We start from the raw sequence: 18,440 nt of genomic DNA, 5'->3' as shown, positions 1-18,440 counted from the left end.
TCAGTCCCTCATAGCTGTTTGTATTGTACATATCACAAACACACAGATTGAAAAGCTGAGCCGAAGTGGAGAGGCCAAAAGAGCTCAGCGTGTTGGCTGTATATGAGGTGCTAAGCATTTTTCAAAATCTGACCTTATTTACATGCAATTTATTTAGGGTTCATGAGAGGAGGGTTTGGAACCAATATAAACAGTATACAAATATAAATTAAACAGTAATAGGTCACCAGGGCCAGATGGGATTCACCCACGAGTTGTGAAGGAACTCAAATATGAAATTGCAGAACTACTAACTCTGGTATGTAACCTATTGCTTAAAATCAGCCTCTGTACCAGATCTATACTGGAGGATCATTAATGTGACACCAGTTTTTTAAAATGTCTCCAGAGGCAATTCTGGCAATTCCAGGCCAGCCAGCCTAACTTCAGTACAATAAAGAACAAAATTATCAGACACACAGATGAACACAATTTGTTGGAGAAGAGTCAACACAGCTTTCGTAAAGAGAAATCATGCCTCACCAATCTATTAGAATTTTTTGAGGGGTCAACAAGCCTGTGGATAAGGGCAATCTAGTGGATATAGTGTGCTTGACCTTTCAGAAAGCCATTGACAAAGTCCCTCCTCAAAGACTCTTAAGCAAAGTAAGCAGTCATGGGATGAAAGGGAAGGTCCTCTCATGGGTTAGTAACAGGTTAAAAGACAGGAAACAAAGGGGACAAATAAATGGTTAGTTTTCACAGAGGAGAGAAATAAACAGCAGGGTCCCCCAAAGATCTGTACTGGGACCAGTACTGTTTAACAGACTCATAAAATGATCTGGGAAAGGGGGCAAACAGTGAGGTGACAAAATATGCAGATGATACAAAGCTACTCCAGATAGTTATGTGCAAAGCGACCAAGAAGAGTTACAAAGGGAACTCACTAAACTGGGTGACTGAGCAACAAAATTGCAGATGAAATTCAAACATTGATAAATGCAATGTAATGCACATTGGAAAACATAATCCCAACTATACATACAAAATGATAGAGTCTGAGTTATCTATTACCACTCAGGAAAGAGATCTTGGAGTTATTGTGGATAGTTCTCTGAAAATATCTGCTCAATGTGTGGCAGCAGACAAAAAAAAGCTAACAACGTTAGGAACTGTCAGGAATGGAATTGATAATAAAACAGAAAATATCCTAATGCTACTACATAAATCCATGGTTCACCCACACCTTGAATACTGCATATAGTTCCTGTGGCCCCATCTCAAAATTGATATATTAGAATTGGCAAAGGTGCAGAAAAAGGCACCATATGGAAGAGCTTCTATATGGGGAGGGATTAAAAAGACACGGGCTGTTCAGCTTAGAAAAGAGACAATTAAGGGGGGATGTGATCAATGTCTATAAAATCATGACTGGAGAAAGTGAATAAAGAAGTGTTATTTACCCCTTCACATAACACAAGAACCAGGGGTCACCCAATAAATTAATAGACAGCAGGTTTAAAACAAACTTAAGGAAGTGCTTCACACAATGCACAGTCATCTTGTAGAACTCTTTTCCATGGGATGTTGTGAAGACTAAGAAGTTTATCTGGGTTCAAAAGAGAACTAGATAAGTTCATGGCGGATAGGTCCATCAATGACTATCAGCCAAGATGGGCAGGGACGCAACCCCATGCTCTGGGTATCCCTAAACCTCCAACTTGCAGAAGCTGGGACTGGACAACAGGGGATGGACCCCTCAATAATTGCACTGTTCTGTTCATTCCCTCTGAAGCATCTGGCCCCTGCCACAGTCGGAAGACAGGATACTAGGCAAGATGGACCCAGTATGGCCATTCCTATGTTCTCATGCATTAATGGGTGCTGCACTCCTGAAAAAATCTGTCCTGGTTGTGGGTGCTGAGCATGTCTGAATATAAGGCCCTGAACTCTTTTGAAAAAAATCTAGTCCTTAACAAAGACCGAGGACTGATCGGGCCAGGCTTGGGGTGTATTGGGAGAGCTATGTGCCTCTCAGGACTGGAATGGCAGAGGGTGCTTCACATCAGGAGTGAGGAGCATAGGCAGAGCTGGGTGGGAGTATGGAACTGAATGGCTGGGAGTGGCCATGAGTCAGGACCTAGGTATATAGGCAAAGCCAGTGAGAGAAGATGACAGGACAGGAAGTTTTCATAGCACTTACTTATGCCAGCCCTGACTTTAAGCAAAACAACTAGTCCCTCTCTTTTATGTGCTGACTTCATTAACTCCCTAGCAACAGAGCAAAATACCTGCACTGTCTGGGCTGGGCAGCAGAGTAACATCAAGATTTCTGCATGGACAGGATTTAACACTGAAAGATCTTTTCATGGGGGTCAGATGTTTCATGGCCAGATTCCCCAAAATGAAGTGGACCTAGGGTTCCATCTTATGGCCATTTGTGAGTATTGCAGTGCCCTATTCCCATATCACATGGCTTTTCCAGGGGATTAAAACATATCCCATGTTGCAGGGCCGGCTCCAGCTTTTTTGCCGCCCCAAGCAGGATTGAGCTGCCGCTGAAATGCCGCTGAAGAAGAAGAAGAAGGGGAGTGAAGGACCCATTGCCGAATTGCTGCCGGAGACCCGGACGAACCGCCCCAATAATGGACGGAGTGCCGCCCTTTCTATTGGCTGCCTCAGGCACCTGCCACATTGAGTGCCACTCCTGGCATAGGCGCCTACTTCCCCTCTGCCCAGTGGGTGCTCCACCCCTCCCCCATTCCACCTCCTTCCCCCAAGTCCGTGCCCCACCTCTTCTCCCCCTCCTCCCCTGAGCACACCACATCTCCACACCTCTCCCTCCCGCCTGGAAAGTCCGAAGCGCCGCCAAACAGCTGTTAGGTGGCGGGAGGGGGGGCTGAGAGGGTACGGGAGGAGCAAAGACGCAGCATGCTGGGGGCAGGAGAAGGAGCTGATAGCTTGGCTGCAGAGCACCCACTATTTTTTTCCCATGGGTGCTCCAGCTCTGGAGAACCCACAGAGTCGGCACCTATGACTCCTGGTGAAAGATAGGAACCCAAAATAATCAGGCAAAAATAAACTTCCATCCAGAGCTACACATAAATATGTGGTTCTCATTTTTTGTGGAGGGCCCCATTTTGGAAAGAAGCAGAAACTGTCAGATGTCATAACAAAGCCTGCCTCACCTATTGAATTCTTCTGAATTGACAGCCCTCCCTGAGGTCCAGCTTTTGGACTGGACCACTTTTGCCTCTCAGATTTGCTCAGCAAGCTGCGGGCAGCAGCTGAGCCTCCTGCTCTGTGAGAAGAGATACATGAATTTCTCTATCAGATGTAGAACAGGGCCTCATCCTCCCTGATTGAACTAACCTCGTTATCTCTGGCTTGCTTCTTGCTTGCCTATATAAACCCGCCCCTGGAAATTTCCACTACTTGCATCCGACGAAGTGGGTATTCACCCACGAAAGCTCATGCTGCAAAACGTCTGTTAGTCTATAAGGTGCCACAGGATTCTTTGCTGCTTCTACAGAACCAGACTAACACAGCTACCCCTCTGATACTTGACATCTGTGTATTGTCCCAGATCCACAATGAGTGTGTTAAGCAGTTTATACAGTTTTGGCTCTTTGAGGACAGAGCAGGTATGAAAAACTTTTCTCATAGTGAGGAACTGCAGCAGTTCTGTGTGCTGATTTCTCCTCTCCATGGCCTGCACTGCGCTGAGAGGAGCAGTGGGGTGAGGGCAAGAGAGCTGTGAGCAGGGGCGGCTCTATGTCTTTTGCCGCACTAAGCGTGGCAGGCAGGCGGCGCGCCTGTGGAAGGTCTGCTGGTAACGTGGATTCAGCGGCACACCTGCGGGAGGTCTGCCGGTCCTGTGCCTTCGGCGTACCTGCCGCAGAATTGCCACCGAAACCGCGGGACTGGCAGACCTCCTGCAGGCAAGCCGCCGAAGGCAGCCTGACTGCTGCCCTCACAGCGATCGGCAGGCCGCCTCCCACGGCTTGTCGTCCCAGGCATTCGCTTGGTGTGCTGGTACCTGGAGCCGCCCCTGGCTGTGAGCTAGGGAGAAGGAAGAAGGAGCCTTGGCTGTGTCATAAATAAACAGATCAGGGTTAAGGTCTCTTTTCCCTGGAAAAGGTTAACAAGCTCAGTAACCTGAGAAACACCTGACCAGAGGACCAATCAAGGGACAGGATAATTTCAAATCTCTGTGGAGGGAAGTCTTTGTCTGTGTTCCTTGTTGGCTCTGTGCTCTCTTTGGATCTAAGAGAGGCCAGTCATGTCTCCAAGTTCTCCTGGAGTAGTTCCTACTATCCAATAGTGAGTATTAATTAGAAAGGCGGATTAGTTTTATAATTTGATTTCTACATTTGCAATTGTGTGTTTGCTATAGAATTTCTTTAATTCTGTACTGTTATTGCTTTTACTGAGAAAGAAAGGAGGGGGGATTCTCTCCAGAGATTGATAAGTTTAGACTCTGTGTATTGTTCCATCTGGGTATTACAGAGACTGTTACTTTCTTTTTATTCTTTAATAAATCTTTTCTGTTAAGGACTTGGTTGATCTTTCCTTGGGTATTCTCAGGGAAAGGGGAGGAGGGAGGCATCCCGCTGTAGTTGGATCCCGGTATCTCTCCTGAGAGAAGAAGGGGGGAATGGTTTATTTCTCTTAGGTGTAAGAACTCCATGGATTTGGGGCTCTTGGGATCCCCAAGGATTTTGGGGAAGGACTGTGTCCCGATACACGTACATTATTGGGTGGTGGCAGCTTTTACCAGATCTAAACTAGGATTTAAGTTTAGAAGGATCCATGCAGGTCCCCATCTTGTGAACCCAACAGCTCCAAGTGGGGGTGAGACCTATGACAGGCTGCCTGCTCAGAAGCCCTGAGAGCAGCCAGCAGGGGCAACAAAGCTGGTGCCACAGCTCATTACCTGCCTGCAGCTCTGCTTAGAAGTGACATTTCCACTGGGGCAGCTCAGAGTGACAGCAGGGGCTAATGTCTCTCTGGGTGGCCCTTGTTAGGCAGGAGGGAGGGGACAGTGGGAATCCTGGAGACCCCTTTTGCAGGAATAGCCCCTGGCAGGAGCTGCCTTTAACCAGCAGCCTTTCTAACTGCCTCCCCCCAAAGCACTGGAAGGCATTTCACTCAGAATAAGCCACCACCCACCCACACACACTTGGGGCAGGTAATCCTTTCCAAGGCTGCACCTGTGTTGGGCCCGCTGCTAGGGTGGAACTGGCAATGCTCCCTGAAGCTACAGCAGCCCTGCCTTCCATGACAGATGTTGGCCCATATGACTCACTCATGCTGCCTGTCCAGAAACTAAAGCCCTGAAGAGCTCTTGGGGTTACCCAGCTCAGCCTCCTTGCAACCCCACTCCCCAAAAGCTGCCTCTAGCAGCTCATTTGAAGGGGATGAAGGGATCATATCACCCTATGCGCTGTTAATTTCAAGCTCCAGCCTGAGAGCAGGGGCTGGGAAAGCTCACTTCATTTGTATATACAGCTTCCCCCCACCCCCTTTCTTCCCCCTGACTTTCATGCTGAACCCCAGTTCTGGAGTTAGCTGGAGCTTGTGGCTTTGGTGGGTTCCCCCAGCACAGGCCATGGTAATTACCACTCATTGCTCTATACACACCTGAAAGGCAAACTATGTGTTTCCGTGGCAATGAAACCTTTTCTGAGTTGTAGGAGAGTGAGATTGAAATGTACAGAGAGTGGTTTTGAAAGCGCTTAGTAAAGGCCTGGGGGAAACCTGTCAGTGATAGTACAGAAAGCAGCAGATCTGGAAATGCCCAGAAGCTAAACGCAACAGCTGAGAAATGAGACTAGTGGGGTTTCTTATTTCCAGGGGTCATCTCTACAGGCCAAGACCATTCACCTGGCTCCCGTGGGGTCCTGGGGCCTCTGGAGAGCTGGCTAGGAGGGGGGATCTTCAGTATTAGCACTGAGGGAGAGGAAGGGGAATTCCCACCACAGTTACAATATGTCACCATGTGGAAAAAAATGCACCTGTCTCTGGCTAGCACTGGACCACGTAGCCTGAGTGGGACAAGGGCACTTTGAAGAGCAACACGCCTTCCTCTGGCAATTCCCACCTCTCTTCCACAAAGGGTAGATCCACAGTAGCCAGCGCTTCTGGGTGAACTGGAGTGCCTGTCTTAGGGTATGGCTACACTTGCAAGTGCACAGCGCTCCCGCGGCAGCGCTTTGAAGTGTGAGTGTGGTCGCAGCGCCAGCGCTGGGAGAGAGTTCTCCCAGCGCTGCACGTACTCCACCTCCCCGTGGGGATTAGCTTACAACGCTGAGGCACTGTTTACACTGGCGCTTTACAGTTCTGTAACTTGCTGTGCTCAGGGGGGTGTTTTTAGAATGGCATCCAATCATGATTTAAAGACTCCAAGAGAATTTACCACATGCCCTGGGAAGCTGTTCCAATGACCCTCAAATAGACCCCAAGGGTATGTCTACACTGTGATAAAAAACCTGTGGCTGGCCTGGGTCAGCTGACTCAGGCTTGTGGGGCTATAAAATCACAGTGTAGATGTTTTGGGGTTCAGGAGCTGGGATCTTGAAGCCTGGGCTCAAGCCAGAAGGTCTACACTGCAATTTTTAGCCCTGTAAGCCGACCCAGGCCTTGAGACTCAGAGCCATGGTGGGGTTTGTCACAGTGTGGATGTACCCTAATAGTCTTAGACTATAAGGGTTGGAAGGGACCTCGGGAGGTCATCTAGTCCAACCCCCTGCTCAAAGCAGGACCAACCCCAGACAGACTTTTACTTTAGTTCCCTAAATGGCCCCTTCAGGGATTGAACTTACAACTCTAGGTTTAGCAAACCCATGCTCAAACCACTGAGCTATCCCTCCCCACAACTTGGATTGCTTCACAGCCTTCAGACATTAAGCCAGTGATTATCCCACACATGTTCCTCATCCCCTTCTGGGAACAGACACCAGGGGCCCAAGCCAACTGCAATGGTTTAAAAATCACGACTGAGACCCCCCCAAAAATTCTGTGATTATATTGTGGCTTTGGCCTGGCTTTTGATATTTGAAACCCTCCCCCTGCCCATTTGCAGTGTGTGAGACAATTCATGTTGCCCATTCTCCCTGACTCATTGAGGTGAGTTGTCCCCTGCTGCAGGAGCTCTCACCCCCACATCTGTCCCTCCCCAGCCCAGCAGCTAATTCTGCCCCCCAGCCCCAAATGAATCCCATCCCCACATTAGTTGTGGTCCCTGCCCCCAGTTCTGCCCCCCAGCCTCACCTTTGTTCCTCCTGTAGACCCTGGGCTTCTTCACCCCCCCCCCATTCCAAACTGGGCGTGGGGCTGCCGCAGGTCCCCCTCACCCCCTTCCCAGGCTGGGTGTTGTGGGGAGGGGCAGAAGAACTATCCCCTCTTGCTTGGCGGGGGGATGGGGGAGGAAAGAAAAGGGGCCCAAAAGTGGGTGTGTGTCAAGGCCCAAGCAACATAAAGGCACCATAGTGTAAATGAGAATCATACCCCTTGTGTTCTCATTTACACCAGAGCAAAGTAGGTGTGAAAGGCTCCCAGTAGGGCAAGATTTTTGTTTAGAAGTGTCTTTATTGGTCATGTTTAAGGGGCTCCGTGTGGTCTGTGAATGATTTATGAGTCCTAGGCATTCTTTCTATGTAAGAACCATTTCAATTCAGCATTATGAACTAGAAAGAGACACTGATACACAGGATGCTCATGTTCCAACTGGCACAGCTGATTAACCCTTTGGGATAGTGATTGAATGTGACTGGCTCCCACCAGTCTTGGTGAGCTGGTTCTTCCCCCTGTTGGCTGCATCGTGTGCTCCAGGATCTGAGCTTTTCTTCACAAGCAAATGATGTCGCACCCTTAAGACTGTGAAGAAAAACTTCACCTTGTGAACTGGTTGTAAACCCACGCAGTGCTGCCTATCTTTTTTTTTTTTTTAAGGAGGTAAACACTAATAGGAACTGCTTGATCATGGGGGACTTTAACTTCCCGGATATAGATTGGGAAACTAATGCTAGTAATAATAATAGGGCTCAGCTTTTCCTAGACGTGATAGCTAATGAATTCCTTCATCAAGTGGTTGCTGAACCGACGAGGGGGGATGCCATTTTAGATTTGATTTTGGTGAGTAACGAGGACCTTGTTGAGGACATTGTTGTAGGGGACAACCTTGGCTCGAGTGATCATGAGCTAATTCGTTTCCAAATAAATGGGAGGATAATCAATAGTGCATCTGAGACTAGGGTGTATGATTTCAAAAGGGCTAATTTTACTAAATTAAGGCGACTAGTTAGGGAAGTGGACTGGGCTAACATATTTAGGGATCTAAGGGCAGATGACGCCTGGGGTTACTTCAGGTTGAAGTTGCAGGAGTTGTCAGAGGCATGTATCCCGAGAAGGGGGAAACGGCTCGTAGGTAGCAGTTTTAGACCGAGCTGGATGAGCAAGCGTCTTAGAGGGTCATTAAGAAAAACAGAAAGCGTACCAGGAGTGGAAAATGGGAGGGATCAGCAAGGAAACCTACCTTATTGAGGTCAGAGGGTGCAGGAAGCTGTGAGAAAGGCAAAGCGACGAGTGGAGATGGACCTAGCGAAGGGATTAAAACCAATAGCAAACGGTTTTTTAGCCATATAAATAGGAAGAAAACCAAGAAAGAAGAAGTGGGACCGCTTAAAACTTTAAATGGAGTGGAGATTAGGGATAATCTTGGAATGGCACAATATCTGAACGAATACTTTGCCTCGGTCTTTAATGAGGCTAATGAAGGGCTAAGGAATAGTGATAGAGAGACCGATGGGAATGAAGATATGGGGGTAGACATTACGGTATCTGAGGTAGAAGCCAAACTTGAACAGCTTAACGGAAGTAAATCGGGGGCCCGGATAATATTCATCCAAGAATATTAAGGAATTGGCGAGGATATTGCTAGCCCGTTAGCGATAATCTTTAATAAATCCCTAAATTCGGGATTGTACCGACTGACTGGAGATTAGCTAATGTAGTTCCTATATTCAAGAAGGGAAAAAAGTGACCCGGGAATTATAGGCCTGTTAGTCTAACATCTGTAGTATGCAAAGTCATGGAAAAATCTTAAAAGAGAGAGTGGTTCCGGAGCATGAGGCCGATGGCAACTGGGATAGATTACAGCATGGATTTACGAAAGGTAGATCGTGCCAAACCAACTTGATCTCCTTCTTTGAGAGAGTAACAGATTTTTTAGACAAGGGAAATGCGGTGGATCTCATATATCTGGATTTCAGTAAGGCGTTTGATACGGTACCGCATGAAGAATTACTGGTTAAATTGGAAAAGATGGGGATCGAAATGAAAATCCAGAGGTGGATAAGGAGCTGGTTAAAGGGGAGACTGCAGAGGGTAGTATTGAAGGGGGAACTGTCCGGTTGGAGGGGGGTTACCAGTGGAGTTCCTCAAGGCTCGGTTTTGGGTCCGATTTTATTCAATCTATTTATTGCTGACCTGGGAACCAAGAGTAGGAGTGGGCTGATAAAGTTTGTGGATGACACCAAGTTGGGGGGTATTGTCAATTCGGAAGAGGATCGGGATATTCTCCAGGGAGATTTAGATGACCTTGTAAACTGGAGTATTAGTAACAGGATGAAATTCAATAGTGAGAAGTGTAAGGTTATGCATTTAGGGATGTCTAACAAGAACTTTAGTTATAAGCTGGGGACGCACCAGTTGGAAGTAACGGAGGAGGAGAAGGACCTAGGAGTCCTGGTTGATCGCAAGATGACTATGAGTAGGCAATGTGATGTGGCCATTAAAAAGCTAATGCGGTCTTGGGTTGCATTAGGCGAGGTATTTCTAGTAGGGATAAGGAGGTGCTAGTCCCGTTATATAAGGCGTTGGTGAGACCTCATTTGGAGTATTGTGTGCAGTTTTGGTCTCCCATGTTTAAGAAGGATGAATTCAAACTAGAACAGGTACAAAGAAGGGCCACTAGAATGATCCGAGGAATGGAAGGCCTTTCGTATGAAAGGAGACTTGAGGAGCTCGGTTTGTTTTCCTTAACCAAAAGAAGGATAAGAGGAGATATGATTACACTCTTTAAATATATCAGAGGATAAATACCAGGAAGGAGAAGAATTATTTCAGCTCAGTGCTAATGTGGACACGAGGACTAACGGATATAAACTGTCAGTCAGGAAATTCAGGCTTGAAATTAGACGGTTTCTAACCATCAGGGAGTGCAATACTGGAACAGTCTACCGAGGGAAACAGTGGGGCGAAGGACCTCCATGACTTTAAGATTAAGCTAGATAAGTTTATGGAGGGGATGGTATGATAGGATAACGGGCTTAGTCAATAGGTCAATTAAGTGCCTGGTATGATATAACCTTTTCCAGAGGGTTTGGCTGGAGAGTCTTGCCCGCATGCTCGGGGTTCAGCTGACCACCATATTTGGGGTCGGGAAGGAATTTTCCTCCAGGGAAGATTGGCAATGGCCCTGGAGGTTTTTCGCCTTCCTCCGAAGCATGGGGCAGGGGTCACTTGCTAAGGAGTGGGTGGATCGGCTTATGTGGCCTGCATCTTGCAGGAGGTCAGACTAGATGATCATAATGGTCCCTTCTGATCTTGAATTCTATGATTCTATGATTCTATGATCTTAATCTGCTGGAAACAACAGGTCAAAGAATAGCGTGAACTACCCTTGTTCATGTCAATGTGCTAATTCTGGGGCCTAATGGTGACCATTTAAATGTCACCATTGTAATTATTTCAGCGCTGATGAAAAGGATGCAAGGAAAGAGAGGGACAAACAGGCCAGGTCTACACTACAGACCTATATTGATATAACTACGAAGCACAGGGGTGTGAAAAATCCACAGCCTTGAGCAGTACAGTTAAACTGACTTAGCGCTGTCTACACGGGAGGTTTTGTCAACAGGAGAGTTTCTCCCATCAACACAGCTACCACCTCTCGGGAAGGAGGATTAACTACACCGCCAGGAGATGCCTCCTGTCAGCACAGGAGTGTCTTCACTTAAGTGCTACAGCGATACAGCTACACTAATGCTGTATGTGAAGACACGCCTCATCCTGTGAAAATTTTTCAGAGTCACCTGTGAGTGGCATCTTATTTTGGCATCGTGCGCAGACAGAGCTTAGGATAGTTCAACCACCTTTTTCTGCCCCTCCACCTCTTTATGAAGCCTGTGTAGGAGCTTGTGAACATGAATATACTGTACTCCCTCCTAGGCATTTGTTTTGGTTGGAAGACACCAGCTTTCCAAAGGTTACAATTAAATTATACAGAAGGATTTTAGCATAAAGAGACATGGAGCTGGAATTAGAGGACCCAAGACAACAGAGTTTAAACCAGCGTTGATTAACTTTACCAGCAGTTTAACAGAAAGCATTTCATGATGCTCAATGCCTGTACTGGTGAGACTGTACCTTTAAGAGTAGAGAACGTTCTGCATCCAGCACTAAGAGGTGAAGGAAGAAGAGACAGGTACTGCATGGACCAAGGAGAGAGAGGGAGGAGTGAAGAGATTTCTCTCCTGTGAAGAATTAACTGTTGTATTCAAAATAATATTTAGTACTTAATTATCTTCAAAACGCTTTGCCAGCATTAACTAAGTAACACGCAAAACACCCCTCTGAGGTAGGTTGGTGACTATTATTCTACCCATCTTGCAGATCAGAACACTGAGGCAGAGGGCTTAAATGAGTTGTCCGAGGTCACCAAGAGAATCCTATTCAGAGAACTCAGGTGCTCTCAGCCATTCTGATGTTGATGCCATCTGACAACAAATCCCCTATTGGTACATATTCCTCATTCCAGTCCTCAGGGGAGTGCAACAAATAAACCTGAACTCAGGGGCCTCATAACCAGTGGCTTTAAAGTGACACTGTTAGGTTTAATTTAGATGGGAAATGTAGGTTATTATAAAAAAGCTTATACAAAAACTTAAAACTAGGTGAAATGTTCCCATGTTGTTTTTAAAATTCCAAAAGAAGCAGTGTTTGAAAACCAAATCTTTCCCCACAGCGTAGACAACCCAAGGACTGTGGCATTGTGCTAGCACATGAGGATCTGAAAGAGAAAGTGACTAGAGGCTGATTATTAATAAAAGTGAAGCGCAATGGCCTCTTTTCATCATCCAAGCTGGCAACCGGGAGAAGAAAAACACAGCAAAAACAGAAGCAAGTAAACTAGACTCTTAAAATTATCAACTCACGGGGTTATTTCCAACATAGATGAGGGTGCATTTTAACTTGATGCATTTTAACTTGACAAGATGATGCATTTTAACTTCACAATGCCCCCTTGAGGCCTGAGAAGTTACAGTAGTAGCAGCTGGTAGCAATATCTAGTAGTGAAGGGCGTTTGCAAATATGGGGGTCAGCAACTTGGGTTGTGGGAAGCAGCAGCATGAGTTTAAACCTTGCTTGTAAGGTTCATAATGATCAGGGAAAATAGGTCACCTGTGTGCATTGGACCAGTCAGGTCCTTGTCGAGTTCAGCCAATCAGGAGAGCTGTAAATGTTAGTATTTGCCATCAGTCCCCTCCCACTCTGTGACTGGTGACTTTTGTCAATAGTCTCCAAATGCTTAAAGTAGGCTGGGTTGTGAACCCAGAGAGCTCTGAGCAGGGGCTGAAGCAGGCTGGGCATTGGTTACATAAGTATTGGAACAAGCTGTTCAAATCCTTATACTTTGTTACAAAACAATGGAATTCCATTGTCAGGAATTGACAAGCTCGGCCCTGGTTGGAGGCCATTTTAGGCCCTGGTGGTCTTCCTCTTCCCTGCCTGAGACCTTTTTTTCCTCCCCAGGATTGGTTCATTGTTGGATGATTGAGGACGGATCTTCATTTCAGTGTAAGGGATGGAGAACAAATGGCCTTTCCATGGCTCCCAGTTGACCCCCTGGAAAGAGAACAGGGAATTCCCTTTATTAAGCATGTAAACCCTGGGGTGGGGGGGGGACTGGGATACTAGAATACATAACTCAGATATTGTGAGGGTTGTTATTTATTTGGATTTCTACCATAATAAGAAGAGGGAATCCCTCACAGCCTTCTGGACACCCCTAGCACAAGTTAATATATATTAAGTTGGGCACCCACCAGGATTGAACCCCCTACATGTATAACACATACAGACCTGTGTAAATAGATGTATTTTGTGTCATGCCCTGACACCAACAGACCGGGACTATTTCAGACAAGTTTCTGAGAGGGAGCCCATTTCTGAGCGGAGGTTCCCCTTGTGGAGCATGTAATACTGCCAACCACCACCCCCTTTGAAAATTAGGAAGTTCCAATTCAAATGTTCCTGCCCATTTGCAACTGTAGCAGCATGGCATAAGAGAGAGGTGGTTTCTTAAGGTGTGTCTACACTTCAGCTGGGAGGTGTGATTCCCAGGCCCCAGACAGACAGACTCACACTAACTCTGCTTGAGCTAGCAATCTAAAAATAGCAGTGGGGGCGTTGCAGCACCGGTAGATGCTGAGGCTGGCCGCCAGAGTCCAAGCCCGCCTGCCCCAGCCCCAGCCCCTGCCCCCAGTCCAATCTCAGGTGCCTAGTCCAAGCCACCGCCCATGCCACAATGCCCACCCTGCTTCAGTGTAGACATACCCTCAAGTAGCAAGGTCCCATGCCATCTGTGGCTTTATAGGTTAAAAGTGCCACTTTGAATTCAATCCTGAAACCAATGAGCAGCCAGCACAGAACATGGGGCAGCAGTGACATGTGTTGCCACCACCTAATTAGGTGGGCCCCTGGCCTGAGCATCACATATACAGCGCTTTTCATATGCAACTTGTCTGAGAAAATGCCCCAGCCTTTTACCTCTAGAGACAAGGGTTCAAATCCTGGCTTAGAACACGAGAGAGGTTCCACTACTCATGCTGTCCTTGCTCTCTGGATACACACAGGATTCCAGTCTCCCATGGCTGTCAATCCAGCACCTTTCAGCACCACTAAATTCACTGTTCAGTACTGTGATCAGCTAGCTAGTGGCAGTGTGTCTGCAGCTGTGCTTCAAAGGATGGAACTGGAATCACTCAGTGTGCATGTGTCTGTCTGTCTCATAGGCCCTATACCGATTACTATAAATGGACACTTGTTTAGTTCAAGCAGTAGGCTGTGCTGTCTGGGCTGAATGCTGCAAGTTCCATCCCTGCAGTCACTCTGAAGTTACATGTGGCCATGGTGGGTACCCTAGTAACAACTGGGAGGTTCCTGTGCTGCCATGGGTTGATTACAATACACTCTTTTTAAAGGGAAGAAATATGCCTGATCTGTAACCATTGGATGAGTCTGGACAGCCCTTCCTGACTGAGGCACCATCTGAGCTGTCCAGCATCACCCATGTCCCTGAAGCTGGTGAGAAGAAGCACACTTGCTGCAGAACCCTGGCACTTGCCTCACTGTGCTTGTTTTCTCCATATTTGCCATTGAGGTTAGCTAAGTGGCAGTTCTTGTACCACCAGGCGCCATGGTGCGACCTCGCACAGTTGCTCAGAGCCACATCGTTATCCCTGTCCCAGGTGGTAAATTTCCAGCCATTGTGGTAAGTCAGCGCATCCCCTAAAAGAGAGGAGAAGGAGATGTTAGGCACAGCAATCTGGGGATGCCACTATCAGACTGTTGCGGGGAGGGTGCTAGGAAGATGCAGTTCCACAAAGTTGGAGATCCCCAGAGGGTGGGAGTGAGGGTTGGAATGGATGGGGCGGGGTAGGTGGTAAATGGGACAGGTGAGAGGATTGGAAGCCAAGGGCACAGGCATCATCATGGCAAGGAATACCTGTAGTACAGATGGCAAAGGCCATTATATCATCAGGATGGGAAATAATGCTGGGTGAACTCGCAAGGAGTCTGAATTCCAGTTCAGTTGAGGATCAGGTTGCCACTTCTCCCCACATAACCCTCCTTCTTCTCCCCACCTCCCAATGCTGCCTTCTTTGATTGGGAATGCCCAACAGCCCCTCCAATGTCTTCACAGGCTCATCTGCTGGAACCACTCCCTACTCTGGATTCTTCAGCAGGTGGCCTGCTGGCAGGGGCAGCTCCAGGCACCAGCGCAGCAAGCATGTGCCTGGGGCAGCAAGCCACAGTGGGCGGCCTGGCGGTCGCTGTGAGGGTGGCAGTGAGGCAGTCTTTGGCGGTGTTTCTGCGGAAGGTCTGCCGGTCTGCAGCTTTGGCGGCAATTCGGCAGCGGGTATGCCGAAGGCATGGGACTGGCAGATCACCCGCAGAAACGCCACCGAATCCACCTGACTGCCATGCTTGGGGCGGCAAAAAACATAGAGGCCTGCCTGCTGGGCCTGCTCCCCCAATCCAGTCTGAGGACAGTTCCATGGGCCTCCTCCCTCTTCTCTGCCTCTTTATCCAGTGGCAGGTTAGCCACACCTAGTTCCCCCCCCTTCTCAGGAGATGGCTTGGCGGGCCCACTCCCGAGGTCCAGCCAGAAATACCAATGTATATTTCTCTCCTCAGAGAAGCACCAGGAAGCAACCTGGCTTATGGGACTTCTAATTCATCCCAGTCTATTCCAACCCACATGCTGATGGGGAAACAAGTGTCCCAGATTCCAGTGCTTGCTTCCATTATGTGAGACCGAAGAAGCAAGGATACAAAGCATTCCTTACCGGCAGTGCCTTGGTAATTCCCCACAGAGAGCCTGTACTTATCCTTGCTTGAAGCCACCTGGAAGAAGTCATAGACAGCATAGGCAGAGTCATTGGAGGTTCGCAAATCCACTCGGATCTCATATTGGATGGGAGTACTGCTAGTGAGGTTGTGCAGCTTGTCAAGACCTGGGAGAAGAATCCAAGGTAATTATTCTATAGAGCAGGGGTCGGCAACATTACAGAAGTGGTGTGCCGAGTCTTCATTTATTCACTCTAATTTAAGGTGTCGCGTGCCGGTAATACATTTTAACGTTTTAGAAGGTCTCTTTCTATAAGTCTATAATATATAACTAAACTATTTTGTATGTAAAGTAAATAAGGTTTTTAAAATGTTTAAGAAGCTTCATTTAAAATTAAATTAAAATGCAGAGCCTCCCAGAGCGGTGGCCAGGACCCAGGCAGTGTGAGTGCCACTGAAAATCAGCTCATGTGCCGCCTTCAGAACGTGTGCCATAGGTTGCCTACCCCTGCTATAGAGGGAAAACCAGTATCAAAATTCATTCACTTTCTGTGTTCCAAGGTTTCTTCTTGCCACATTTGTAGTTAAATCAGTGGTTTGCTCCTTCTCATCCCACCTGCTCCCCCTACTTGATCCCGAAGTTACATCATACTGATAAGGATGAGTTTGCACCATTGCTTGTGGCTTCATGGCAGCAGAGAGTGACATCAGAAACACAGGAATGTGATGTCACTGCTAGATCAAGGAGAATAATCCAGACTCTGAAGGAACACTTACTATCTCTAAGCAAATCTAAAGACCCCCAACCACTGTCATATCTAGGTGCTGAATTCACCAATCTAAGCACAGTCAGCTGAAACAGCAGGAAAGGAGACACAGAAAATGACTTGCCAAGTACAGTACTTTTTGTTCTTATTCTTCATGTTTCAGCAAATGCCATGTTCTCCTTTAAATCAGTGCACTAGTATTTTGTGACTCCTCTCCTGGTACAGGATCACAAAACCCTGAACTGAGCCTTTTCTGAGGTATGGAAAACATTGGTTCACGCTGAGTGAAAGCCCGATGAAGTTCAGTGGGCACTGGATTTGATTAATTTGCCTATACACTTCCAAGCAAGAGTAGAAGCAGACAAGCCCAGGGCTGTACCTATAGTATTTCCACCCTGACTGCAGTCCTGAGAAGTTTGCATATTTCAGATAAATGCCAGCCAGCCTCTACAAAGCCTGTCTTTAACTGTCCACCCTTCATCTGTCACATACAGATACAGTACCAAGCCAAAATTCCCCCAGGGGATCTCCAAAGCCTTCGACATAATTCCTCCAGCGCTTGTAGAAATCCAGCTGCCCTGTGTTCCGCCTCTGAAACACCTGCAAAACAAGCACTGCTGCATGAGTCATGAACAATTGGGTAAATTATCCTCATTTTCTGAGTGTGGAATATTCACTAGCAGATGGCAATTTCCTCCCATTTATCCATGATTCCAAACTGCCCACAGAGAAGAGGCATTAATGAGTGTTCAGAATTCAAGCTGTTGGAAAAATGGGATTGGCCAGGTGATTTCACATGCTTTTTTTTTTTAACGTTCCCTGATTGGTTAAGTACACAAGCTCTTCCAATGCATACACTTGTGACTGTAAATTTAAATTTTGCTTTCCACAAATTTTTACCCTATTATAACTCAAATCACATTCCTGTTTGTGGATAGTGAGAATAAAAGGAACACAAACCTCCCAAATGTGGTATAAACACCTACATAAACAGGAACTAGCTATACAACAGGACCAACAAGAACTTTTTTTTTTACATGTGAATGAATATTCATGGGAAAGTGTTTGCATTATTCAGCCTTCACTAAAATAAAAAAAAAAGAGAAAGATGAAGATAATCTTACTCTAGTGGAGAATGGGGTCACTGCACAGACAGACACTCCCAGAATCACACAGTTTTATGCTCCTGCCCAGGGCCGGCTCCAGGCACCAGCTTAGCAAGCAGGTCCTTGGGGCGGCCACTCCGGAGAGGGGCGGCACGTCCAGGTATTCAGCGGCAATTCGGCGGAGGGTCCCTCGCTCCCACTCGGAGCCAGCCCTGCTCCTGCCCTTAGGTCATGGTTTCTGTTATGTGGCCAGCAGTCCACTAGGAACTGGACTCAAGACTGCTTGTTCATTTTACATGAGCCACCATGCAGTTATCAGGTGCTAAGGAAATTCAGCCACTAATACCTTTGGCCTGACTGGAATAAAGGATCAACCAGTGAAATATTTTGTATCTCAATGAACCTGACCCAGTCCCCAACCACCACACCTGTGATTGGTGTTTGCCCCACATCAGTCCCAAAAGGGTTAAGGAAGCTGAGAAAAGGCCCGATAGTGAGATAGGTCACATGAGGGGATTAGGCTGGAGAAGCAACTCCTGATTGGAAGATGGAGCTCAGCTGAGCAGGTGTGGGGCTGGGCTGGGCTAATACAAAGCCAGGAAGCTGGCAAGAGAAATGGCTGCAGTGAGGAAGTCTGCATCCACCTTCTGTGTATTAGAGAGGGAAGGAGGGAGACCAGGGAAAGAGTGGGACCCAGGCCTTTAGGGAAGGGTGTACCCGGGAGAGAAAAGGGCAGAGAAGAAAGCCTACTGGAGGCAGAGTAGGAAGCATCCCAGGGAGAAAGCAGCAAGGTTGAACACTGAGCAGACTTTGGCTGCATGTTGCAGGGGCCCTTGACTGGGACCTGAAGTAGTGGGTGGCCCCAGGTTCCCCTACCTGGCACTGACAGAGTGGCAGTGCCTGCACAGCAGGCCTAGTGAGACTTCATACCCCAGAAGGGAAAACCACATAA

General features: G+C 47.4%; 1 protein-coding gene across 1 annotated transcript in view; it reads right to left on the bottom strand.

Moving 5' to 3' along the window:
- Window positions 1–12,159: 12,159 nt before the first annotated feature.
- The window catches only part of TNN (tenascin N), a 38,806-nt gene continuing 32,525 nt past the window's right edge, over window positions 12,160–18,440 (bottom strand). Inside the window, exons 13-16 of the mRNA XM_039483711.1 lie at window positions 16,886–16,982; window positions 15,615–15,782; window positions 14,390–14,553; window positions 12,160–12,888 (exon numbers count right to left, since the gene is read on the bottom strand). Of these exons, the coding sequence (XP_039339645.1) occupies window positions 12,742–12,888; window positions 14,390–14,553; window positions 15,615–15,782; window positions 16,886–16,982 (576 nt within the window). The 3' untranslated portion in view covers window positions 12,160–12,741. The remainder of the gene's footprint in view (window positions 12,889–14,389; window positions 14,554–15,614; window positions 15,783–16,885; window positions 16,983–18,440) is intronic.

The sequence above is a fragment of the Mauremys reevesii genome, linkage group 8 (genome assembly GCF_016161935.1).
Source record: "Mauremys reevesii isolate NIE-2019 linkage group 8, ASM1616193v1, whole genome shotgun sequence".
Lineage (NCBI taxonomy): Eukaryota > Metazoa > Chordata > Testudines > Geoemydidae > Mauremys > Mauremys reevesii.
Note: the sequence above shows the minus strand (reverse complement) of the source record. Positions and strands in the feature narration are given on the sequence as shown.